The sequence below is a fragment of the Priapulus caudatus genome, unplaced genomic scaffold (assembly GCF_000485595.1).
Source record: "Priapulus caudatus unplaced genomic scaffold, Priapulus_caudatus-5.0.1 Scaffold898, whole genome shotgun sequence".
NCBI lineage: Eukaryota > Metazoa > Priapulida > Priapulimorpha > Priapulimorphida > Priapulidae > Priapulus > Priapulus caudatus.
In genome coordinates, this window is record NW_014577959.1 from 43,906 (window position 1) to 55,764 (window position 11,859).

Sequence of the window (11,859 nt, forward strand, 5' to 3'; positions counted from 1 at the left end):
AAAAGATCGCAGCAGATAAGCAGCAGCAGCAGCAGCAGCAGCAGCAGCACAGCAGCATATGTAGTAGCCAGCAGAGCAGCACGGCAGCAGTATAAGGACAGAGCAGCGAGCAGCAGGCAGTACACAGGCAGCAGTGAGCAGCAGCAGTAAGTAGCAGCAGCAAGCAGCAACAGCAGCAGCAGGCAGTCAGCGACGGAACCGTCGCGCGCACGACCATTATAATTTCACGAAAGCCGTTATCGACGGCGCATTAATATTTTAACGAGCGCGTTAGAGCAAACTTTGCTCGTTAGATGCCTCTTGCTGTTCGCTCAGTAGCGCTAGCAGACCAGCCGCTCACGGCTGTGCAGGGATTAAGCAAGAATGCATCACGAGATAGGATAAGACACGACGGTGGTCGTTGGCCCACCGTCGCAGCACACGTACCCCCCCCCGGACCTGCACTGGAGCGCGCCACGTATACCGCCATCCTCCATGCACTACGATCCGCCGATCTCCAGCCGTTTGGACCATTCGCACGCACTAGTACGGGCTCCACCGCATATTACTCGGCCCCAGTCTGTCCTCACCACCCCATCTCATCTCACCCGCCACCACTTATCCAGAGCCCCGTCTCACCTTTACCCCCCACGAGACCTATACACATCAGAACAGTTGCCCCCACCACTGTGGCCAATCACTCCGTACCCACCCTCACGCCACCACTCTCCTTACGCCGCACCCTCAGCCCCACTGCATCCTTACCCCCAGCCCCTCGCCCACCACATCGGCAAACCACCCATGGATGCCCTCAGCACCAAATGTTGTTTATGGAAGCGAATCGCGTGTCATTTAAGATACACATGGTACGGATGAGGGAGCTAGCATGTAAGGAATGGCTGGACAGGAGCAGTACGAACGAAACAAGAGGTGGCTTCACATGACACATCGATCGTGCAGGGCTCGCCTATCTCATTCTTCCCCAACACATCCGTCGGATCAATAAGCTACAAAGTGGCGCAAGTTGCAAATCGGCTCAGCCTCGGCCTTCGCGCTGCCGCAAATAGACTACGGATCGATGTAGACAGCAGACGCAGATAGAGAATGAAGAGGGGGAGATAGCTGGAGGGCGATGGGAGAGAGGGAGAGAGCAGGGAGGGGAGGGAGAGCGAGGGAGGGGTGGGGAAGAGAGAGAGAGAGAGAGAGAAAAGAAGAGAGAGAGAAGGGCAGAAGAGAGAGAGAAGGGGAGAAGAGAGAGGAGAGAGAGAGAGTGAAGTGAGAGAGAGGGGAGATTAGCGAGAGCGATTGGGGAAAGCGGGAGAGAGTAGGGAGGGGGCAGGAAGAGAACCGAGAGGTGGGGAAAGAGAGTGAGTGAATGAGTGAGTGAGAGCAAGATAATGGAGAAGGGGAAAGTAGGGTCAGGAAGAGAAGAGGCAGGGGAGAGAGAGAAAAGAGAATCTGAAGATTGCCCTAACCATCTCAACTCTGCACATCCGCTAATGTTTGAGCATTAGTGCCACTTGCATAACCACATTACAACTCAGGCTTCATTAGCAGCAATGCCGCATGGGGGTCTCGAGATAGGCTAATGTTGCGCGTACTTATGTATATATAACGCCTAAATGCAAGTCATGTGAAATTCATGTGGCCACCACCGTGGCAAGGCAGCGTGTGAAAAACATCATCCGAAGCCTTGTTCCCTCGTGCCGGGAGGCTGGAGAAAGATTTTAAATGTGGTTGAACATCACGATGATTTGAAGCTTAGTGATAAAGGAGAGAAGAGTATTAAATCATTGTCGGCCATGGGGCAACGTACCGAGTCCGCTCTCACTGTGAGCGGAAGCAACCTTTTCTGGATCACTCTCCAGGGGAAGAGAGAGAGAGAAGGGGGAGAAAGAGGGGGAGAGAGGTTGAAGGGAAAGAGTGGAGGGGAGAGATGAGAGAGAGAGAGAGAGAGAGAGAAAGAGAAAGGAGAGTAAGAGTCAGTAAGAGAGAGAGAAGGCAGAGAAAGAGGGTGGAGAGATGGAGGGAGAGAGAGAGAGAGGAAGAGAGAAAGGGAGAATGAGGGGAGAGGGAGAGAAAGAGGGAGAGGAGAAGAGGGTGGAAGGATGGCCAGAAAGAGCGATATACTCATCGAATAATCCCGAGCACTTTACAAAGTGAAGGAGCGCATGTAGTATTAGAAGCTACTGCCTCACGTTTTATCACTGTAACCCATGCCCGCCTGAAGCCTATGCACACTCATCATGCTCTGTCCATTACCTCTTACCAACGCTATCATCTTATATCACCTACTGGTTAAATGCCTTCCTAATCAGTTGTACAGCCCAGATGGATGGACAAGGAATAAGTCTATACACTAAGACCACTAGCTATCAGCGTCTCAGATGGTGCACCTCTTGCTCAGTGGAAACTGGATGGAATTAGGTCAAAGGTTAGTAAGCCTTCAGTGTTCAGAACCGTGCGATCCGATGACACACTCCACCTTTAATGTTCCGAGCAGAACACACGCGAAATCAGTCCTGCCTTCTGAGAGAGAGCTACACATCACTCACAACAGAGAGGAATGCAAGCATCTAAGCAAGTTCACATAACTCTAACCGTGCATTACTGCAACATCTAGTCCCACCGGAGAGTGCGGCCGCATCGTCGCGTTGAACCCCTTAATGTCCCTTAAACAAAAAACCCTGTTCCGCACTCCCACCCTCATAATTTAACGACCACAGGGGCTTCTGCGATAACACGGCTTCGTATAGATTGGCGGCTGAACAAACATCGTGCACTTACGGGTCGCGTTTTCACGTAGGCGGGCAAGTAGTTCGCAGTTGGCGAAGGCATCCCAGTGCTGTGCTGTATCCACCCGTCGTCGCCGAAGCCAGGACTAGCAACACCTGCAGCAACATCTTCACCTCTGGCAACGGAAAAAATGAATTCTCACAAGCTGATCGCGAATGTAGTTCTGTCTAACATATCTAACCAACAGCAGCAACAACAACAACAACAACACCAGAAACAGCAGCAAACCAACAACAGAAAACAGCAGCAGTCAACAACAACAACAACAACAACAACAACAACAACAACAAGCAACAACAACAACAACAACAGCAACAACAACAACAGAAACAGGCAGCAACAACAACACCACCAGCAATATGGACATTAGTGGAAATTCTGTGTGCAATCTTTGAAGATCTGTGCAAACCTTAGCTTTGATGACAAACCAACAGGGCCAAGGATGACCTGGCCAGACTACTCTATCGTACCATGCAAACGCATGTCGTTCAGTGGCAATTTTGAAATCGTGCAGTGTCACCTTGAAATGTTTCCAGATTAGAAATCGTAAGCTTTTGTGACCATCCATTCCAAATTCTGTCGCCACGAGTATATTACTAAACATTTATATCTGAGAAAATGCTTTTCAGAAGAGAAGGAGAGGCTCAAACTCGAGACAATGAGTAGAACATTATATTGCTTGTGCATAAACGCGTACTGTAGCATGTGAGTCTACTACACAGTCAGTAATATATAAATAATAGCCACTTTCGTAATATACTAATACACATTGTTAATAATTAATACAGCCGAACACAGAATATAGAGTGCAGAAGGGCCACCGTTTACATCTGCTCGTAACGGCGAGTGCGGTGGTCACGTTAATTCTCCTTTGTGCATGCAGGATGGGCATGCAGGATCCACACCATTCCCCAGTACTTAGTTTCAACAAACTTACACTATACATAGTCCGTTTCTAAGAACACGGTGCCACGCTTAGCACCGTAAATCATTCTATGCGCGAAGAATTTAGATACGGGAAGAGCAGAACTTTGATAATGCTGTTCGCTGGTTCATTTTAGCAACTTACGAAAACAGGTGAAAGTCGACGTCGTTTGTAATTCCTACATTATACGTACCTATCTGTTGCACACCTTGTCACGTGCCACCCTGTGTCACGTACGGCTATCAATCCCTCTCCGTTCGCCTTGCGATCGACGGATCTACAGAAACCTTTGTTTACAAACTCACGGAAACGAAAGCTGAACTATCGACGGAGTTCACAGCAAGGAAAACTGAGCGTACAACGTCATATCATCGTGAAGAAAAACCGAAATATATTACACTTGTATGATCGAAACACCGCCCCGCCAGTACGCTGCTTCAAAGGCTACCGGTTCTTCTACTGGCCGTTCGACGAACGCAGGTATGTTGTGATCAATATACGTGAGCCGCAGTCCTCCTCCGTACACACAACTTGAATAAATGGGATGCAGTGAACCGTGGAGGCAGGCAGCGTACGCTCAGTTCACGCCCAGATCCAGTCAGACACTGAGACAGTACCTGCCGGTTGTACGTGGGGATTATACGAGTCGAATAAATAGACGACATGAGTAGAAACTGCGAGGGACGAGAACTTAGACGAATGTGACGCTTTTGAGTTTTTGAAGTTGAGGTTGATTATCTAGCATTTAGTTATTCGATCAAACGTCTTGGCGTGCAGCTACCGTGCTTCAAGTTAGTTTTCATTGTCACGTCGCGCCATCTCGTGGTGAATGACGATGTCAATGCTCACGAGTTACAGTATCAAGCACAGCCTGCACTTGGGCCGTTTCAATAATAAAACGATGCTATATAAATAAATTGTATTTACTATCAAAATAATAATGTTTATGTACTCTCTATTTCTCAATAAATCCACGTAAATGTTATTCAAATGCTCCTCTGCAACTCACCATCCACCGCACGCACACCACAGTGCACAAACTTACAGAAAGATATCTTTGTAGTTCATTACAATTTGTGTTTATTTACCATCATTTTATTACTGTGTGCGTGTTGTGTGTTTGTGTTTGTGTTTGTGTGGTGTGTAATGTGTGTGTGTGTGTGTGTGTGTGTGTGTGTGTGTGTGTGTGTTGTGTGTGTGTGTGTGTGTGTGTGTGTGTGTGTGTGTGTGTGTGTGTGTGTGTGTGTGTGTGTGTGTGTGTGTGTGTGCCGTCATGTATTGTAAATATCATTCAACATCGTGTCTTGGAAAGTAATATGTACTGTAACTATAGTGTATGGCTGACTCGATGACCGCAAGGTCCTTTCGCCGTACCCGTGCATTATTGCAAAGTTATAACTGTTTAATTTTCCCACTGTCTGATTTATCCTGGTTTAGCACAAATAAAATCTTGAATCTTGAAATCTTGTGTGTGTGCGCGCGCGCGCGTGTGTGTCTGTTTACATGTGTGCGTGTGCGCTTGTGTGTGTGTGTGTGTGTGTGTGGTGTGTGTGTGTGTGTGTGTGTGTGTGTGTGTGTGTGTGTGTGTGTGTGTGTGTGTGCATGCGTGCGCGCGCACGTGTGTCCATCTGCGTGGGTAGGCAGCTAGGTAGGTAGGTAGGTAGGTAGGTAGGCAGGTAGCTGGCTGGGTGGCCTGTGTGGGTAGGCAGCTAGGTAGGTAGGTAGGTAGGTAGGTAGGCAGGTAGCTGGCTGGGTGGCCTGTGTGGGTAGGCAGCTAGGTAGGTAGGTAGGTAGGTAGGTAGGCAGGTAGCTGGCTGGGTGGCCTGTGTGGGTAGGCAGCTAGGTAGGTAGGTAGGTAGGTAGCTAGCTAGGTAGGTAGGTAGGCAGGTAGCTAGGTACTCGTTAGCGATGGTACGTTATGACGGAGCTCGGCATGTTAGCATCGTGAATTATTAGCGATGCGGGAACCGACGCGCAGGTGCACAGCGCGCGTAGACAGGTAGATCTACCGACTGATTGCTGCCACCTCGATCCGTCATGATCCTTCCCCCGTGTGGCGTTCTTATGCCAGGGGTAGAAATCAACTTTTGAACAAGGGAGTCGGACTCCCTGCCCTCAAAAAGAGGGAGTTCGCAGCAAAATAATGGAGTCCGCAGTCTGAATTTCAAAACTAAAGATATTAACAATAACGCATGTGCTTATTTTTAAGATTCATGCAGGTCTGCCAAATTGTCTTTGAACATTTGCTGAAAAAATACGGTAATTCCGTGAGGTCGTGCTCTGGAACAAACTAGTTGGTATATAGCAGAATTTTCAGGGAGTCGCACGGACTCCTGCATATGTCAAATCAGGGAGTCCGACAGTAAATTAGGGAGTATTTGACTCCGGACTCCCGTTAATTTCGCACCCTGTTATGCTTTCTCCATGTCCGTGTTCTAGTGTTATACGACTGTTACGTCTCACTGTCTACGTACGGGATATATTCTACACTACACTAGTGTTTCGGATTTCTTCCGATTTCATAATGGTTTGCGAAAAGCATGGTAAGGTGGTCTTTAAGCCGTCTCTCTCGGTAACATTCCTCAGTATTGTTATTATTATTATTATTAAATCTTTATTGCATGTAATTCAAATACAAATACATGTACTGAAGATAGTCTTTTTCATGGAGAAAAAATCTTATAAATGCAATATTGTGTTGAGCAGTTAAAATAATAAAATTTCTGATTTTATTCCCCCACGGCATCCACATTACCCGTGGTAAATTACCGTGTATATAGATAATTGTCATTTCTGTTTCGAATTTCGATTCTATAGGAAACGATAGTAGATAATATATTGTTTATCAAATTTTTTACGCTTTATCGGTCGTCAAGAAATAACTTACTAATAACTCAAGTTTATTACGACGTCGTTGCTGTGCTCGGGGCGCGGGAGAACCAGGAGACATATGCTACGTACACTGGCTGATGAGCAGCAGTAGCTGTTGACAGCTGATGGTGATGCCAGGCCAGCGATGCGAGGGGGTAGCGGTGGTTGCTGCTGTCTGTCTGTGCTCACGGCTTACGACTCATGAGCACACACACACACACACACACATAACCTATCCTGTCCGCAATCCCCTCACCTCTCTCATGCATGCTGTCGTCTACGGCCGGGGTAAAACCTGCCTAGCATCCTCATCCCCCAGGAGCACGCGCTGGGATGCTGCGGTGTGGTCGGGATGGTGTGAGTCACGGCACAATAAAATCCGGAGATGGCTCCATATAGTGTGTATGTGTGTGTATTAATTAACGCACGAGCTCGAGGGAGCGTGCTGGGTGTGTGGGGGTGGGTGGGGGAGAGGCTGTGATACTATGAGCGGACTCAACACGACTGACGACGCTGGCTCGTTAGCTGGAGTGCAGCAGCAGCAGCAGTAGTAGCAGCAGTAACAGCAGCGGCAGTAGTAGCAGCAGCAGCAGCAGAAAGATATCTTTCTGTAAGTTTGTGCACTGTGGTGTGCGTGCGGTGGATGGTGAGTTGCAGAGGAGCATTTGAATAACATTTACGTGGATTTATTAAGAAATAGAGAGTACATAAACATTATTATTTTGATAGTAAATACAATTTATTTATATAGGCTACCATCGTTTTATTATTGAAACGGCCCAAGTGCCTGTGCTTGATACTGTAACTCGTGAGCATTGACATCGTCATTCACCACGAGATGGCGCGACGTGACAATGAAACTAACTTGAAGCAGGTAGCTGCACGCCAAAGACGTTTGATCGAATAACTAAATGCTAGATAATCAACCTCAACTTCAAAAACTCAAAAGCGTCACATTCGTCTAAGTTCTCGTCCCTCGCAGTTTCTACTCATGTCGTCTATTTATTCGACTCGTATAATCCCCACGTACAACCGGCAGGTACTGTCTCAGTGTCTGACTGGATCTGGGCGTGAACTGAGCGTACGCTGCCTGCCTCCACGGTTCACTGCATCCCATTTATTCAAGTTGTGTGTACGGAGGAGGCTGCGGCGTCACGTATATTGATCACAACATACCTGCGTTCGTCGAACGGCCAGTAGAAGAACCGGTAGCCATTTTGAAGGCAGCGTACTGGCGGCGCGGTGTTTCGATCATACAAGTGTAATATATTTTCGGTTTTCTTCACGATGATATGACGTTGTACGCTCAGTTTTCTTGGTGAACTCCGTCGATAGTTCAGCTTTCGTTTCCGTGAGTTTGTAAACAAAGGTTTCTGTAGATCCGTCGATCGCAAGGCGAACGGAGAGGGACTGATAGCCGTACGTGACACAGGTGTGCACGTGACAAGGTGTGCAACAGATAGGTACGTATAATGTAGGAATTCAAACGACGTCGACTTTCACCTGTTTTCGTAAGTTGCTAAAATGAACCAGCGAACAGCATTATCAAAGTTCTGCTCTTCCCGTATCTAAATTCTTGCGCATAGAATGATTTACGGTGCTAAGCGTGGCACCGTGTTCTTAGAAACGGACTATCACTATGTATACTATAGTGTAAGTTTGTTGAAACTAAGTACTGGGGAATGGGTGTGGATCCTGCATGCCCATCCTGCATGCACAAAGAAGAATTAAGTGACCACCGCACTCGCCGTACCGAGCAGATGTAAACGGTGGCCCCTTCTGCACTCTATATTCTGTGTTCGGCTGTATTAATTATTAACAATGTTATTAGTATATTACGAAAGTGGCTATTATTTATATATTACTGACTGTGTATAGACTCACATGTACAGTAGCGTTTATGCACAAGCAATATAATGTTCTACTCATTGTCTCGAGTTTTGAGCTCTCCTTTCTCTGAAAAGCATTTTCTCAGTATAAATGTTTAGTAATTATACTCGTGGCGACAGAATTTGGAATGGATGGTCACAAAAGCTTACGATTTCTAATCTGGAAACATTTCAAGGTGACACTGCACGATTTCAAAATTGCACTGAACCGACATGCGTTTGCGTGGATACGATAGAGTAGTCTGGCAGGTCATCCTTGCCTGTTGGGTTATGTCATCAAAGCTAAGGTTTGCACAGATCTCAAAGATTGCACACAGAATTTCCACTAATGTCCATATTGCTGGTGGTGTTGTTGTTGCTGCTGTTTCTGTTGTTGTTGTTGCTGTTGTTGTTGTTGTTGTTGTTGTTGTTGTTGTTGTTGTTGTTGCTGCTGCTGTTTCTGTTGTTGTTGTTGCTGCTGTTTCTGGTGTTGTTGTTGTTGTTGTTGCTGCTGTTGGTTATGATGTTAGACAGAACTACATTTCGCGATCAGCTTGTGAGAATTCATTTTTTCCGTTGCAGAGGTGAAGATGTTGCTGCAGGTGTTGCTAGTCCTGGCTTCGGCGACGACGGGTGGATACACACAGCACTGGGATGCCTTCGCCAACTGGAACTACTTGCCCGCCTACGTGAAACGCGACCCGTAAGTGCACGATGTTTGTTCAGCCGCCACAATCTATACGAAGCCGTGTTATCGAGAAGCCCCTGTGGTCATTAAATTAGAGGGTGGGAGTGCGGAACAGGGTTGTTTTGTTTAAGGGACATTAAGGGGTCAACGCGACGATGCGGCCGCACTCTCCGGTGGGACTAGAGTTGCAGTAATGCACCGGTTAGAGTTATGTGAACTTGCTTAGATGCTTGCATTCATCTCTGTTGTGAGTGATGCGTAGCTCTCTCTCAGAAGGCAGGACTGCATTTCGGTGTGTTCTGCTCGGAACATTAAAGGCTGAGTGTGTCATCGATCGCACCGTTCTGAACACTGAATGCTTACTAACCTTTGACCTAATTCCATCCAGTTTCCACTGAGCAAGAGTGCACCATCTGAGAGCTGATAGCTAGTGGTCTTAGTGTTAGACTTATTCCTTGTCCATCCATCTGGTGTACAACTGATTAGGAAGGCATTTAACCAGTAGGTGATATAAGATGATAGGTTGGTAGAGGTAATGGACAGAGCATGATGAGTGTGCATAGGCTTCAGGGGGCATGGGGTTACAGTGATAAAACGTGAGGCAGTAGCTTCTAATACTACATGCGCTCCTTCACTTTGTAAGTGCTCGGGATTATTCGATGAGTATATCGCTCTTTCTGGCCATCCTCCCACCCTCTTCTCCTCCCCCTCTTCTCCTCCCCCTTTCTCTCTTCCTCTCTCTCTCTCCCTCCATCTCTCCACCTTTTCTCTGCCTTGCTCTCTCTCTTATGCACTCTTTACTCTCCTTTCTCTTTCTCTCTCTCTCTCTCTCTCTCTCATCTCTCCCCTCCACTCTTTCCCTTCAACCTCTCTCCCCCTCTTTCTCCCCCTTCTCTCTCTCTCTTCCCCTGGAGAGTGATCCAGAAAAGGTTGCTTCCGCTCACAGTGAGAGCGGACTCGGTACGTTGCCCCATGGCCGACAATGATTTAATACTCTTCTCTCCTTTATCACTAAGCTTCAAATCATCGTGATGTTCAACCACATTTAAAATCTTTCTCCAGCCTCCCGGCACGAGGGAACAAGGCTTCGGATGATGTTTTTCACACGCTGCCTTGCCACGGTGGTGGGCCACATGAAATTTCAGCATGATTGCACTTTAGGGTTATATATACAATAGTCAACGGGCAACATTAGCTATCGTCGGACCCCCATGCGGCATGCTGCTAATGAAAAGCCTGAGTTGCTAATTGTGGTTATGCAAGTGGCCTAATGACTCAAACATTAGGCGGATGTGCAGAGTTTGAGATGCGTAGGGCAATTTTCAGATTCTCTTTCTCTCTCTCCCTGCTCTTCTCTTCCTGACCCTACTTTCCCCTTCTCCATTATCTTGCTCTCACTCACTCATTCACTCCTCTCTTTCCCCCTCTCGTTCTCTTCCTGCCCCTCCCTACTCTCTCCGCTCCCAATCGCTCTCGCTATTCCCCTCCTCTCTCACTTCACTCTCTCATCTCTCTCTCTCTCTTGCTCCCCTTCTCTCTCTTTCTCCCCTTCTCTCTCTCTTCTTTTCTCTCTCTCTCTCTATCTCCTCTTCCCCACCCCTCCCTCAGCTCTGCCCTGCCCTCCCCTCTCTCCCTAGCTCCCCATGGCGCCCTCCAGCTATCTCTCCCCTCTTCATTCTCTATCTGTCTGTGTCTACAGTCGATCCGTGTCTATTTGGGCAGCGGAAGGCCTAGGCGCGAGCGATTGCAATTTTTTCGCCACTTTGTACTTATTGATGGGACGGATGTGTGGGAAGAAAGTGAGATGGCGAGCCCTGATCGATGGTCATTGAAGCCACCTCTTGTTTCGCTTCGTACTCTCCTTCCAGCATCCTTCATGCAGCCTCCTCATCCGTACATGTTGTATTTTAAATGCCACGCGATTCGCTCTTCCATCAACCACATTGGTGTGAGGGATCCATGGGTGGTTCTGCCACTGTGGTGGGCGAGTGGCTGGGGGTAAGGATGCGTGGAGCGAGGGTGCGGCGTAAGGAGAGTGCGTGGGCTGAGGGGTGGGGTACGGAGTGATTGGCCAAGGGTCGGGGCAACAGTTCTGATCGTTAGGTCTCGTGGGTGGGTAAAGGTGAGACGGGGCTCTGGATAAGTGTGGCGGTAGATGAGATGGGGTGGTGAGGACAGACTGGCCGGCACCGGTAATATGCGGTGGAGCCGCGTTACGTAGTGTGCGATGGCAAACGGTGAGATCGGGGTACGTAGTGCATGGAGGATGGGGTTACGTTGGCGCTCCAGTGCAGGTCCGGGGGGGGGTACGTGTGCTGCGACGGTGGGCAAGACACACCGTCGGTCTTTATCCTATCTCGTGATGCCAGTCTTGCTTATCCCTGACAGCCTGTGAGCGGCGGCTCTGCTAGCGTACTAGTCCGAACAGCTAGGCATCTAACGACATAAGTTTGCCCTAACGCCAGCTCGTTAAAATATTAAATGCGCCGTCGATAACGGCTTTCGTGAAATTATAATGGTCGTGCGCGCGACGGTTCCGTCGCTGACTGCCTGCTGCTGCTGTTGCTGCTTGCTGCTGCTACTTACTGCTGCTGCTCACTGCTGCCTGTGTACTGCCTGCTGCTCGCTGCTCTGTCCTTATACTGCTGCCGTGCTGCTCTGCTGGCTACTACATATGCTGCTGTGCTGCTGCTGCTGCTGCTGCTGCTGCTGCTTATCTGCTGCGATCTTTT

The 11,859-nt window shown here is 48.2% G+C and overlaps 1 protein-coding gene across 1 annotated transcript in view; it reads left to right on the forward strand.

Annotated features, from left to right (window-relative positions):
* Nucleotides 1-7,475: 7,475 nt before the first annotated feature.
* LOC106814284 (CD109 antigen-like) overlaps nucleotides 7,476-11,859 on the forward strand; it is a gene marked incomplete in the record, with an annotated part of 61,689 nt that continues 57,305 nt past the window's right edge. Inside the window, 2 exon segments of the mRNA XM_014818580.1 lie at nucleotides 7,476-8,034; nucleotides 9,022-9,142. Coding sequence (XP_014674066.1) covers nucleotides 9,030-9,142 — 113 coding nt within the window.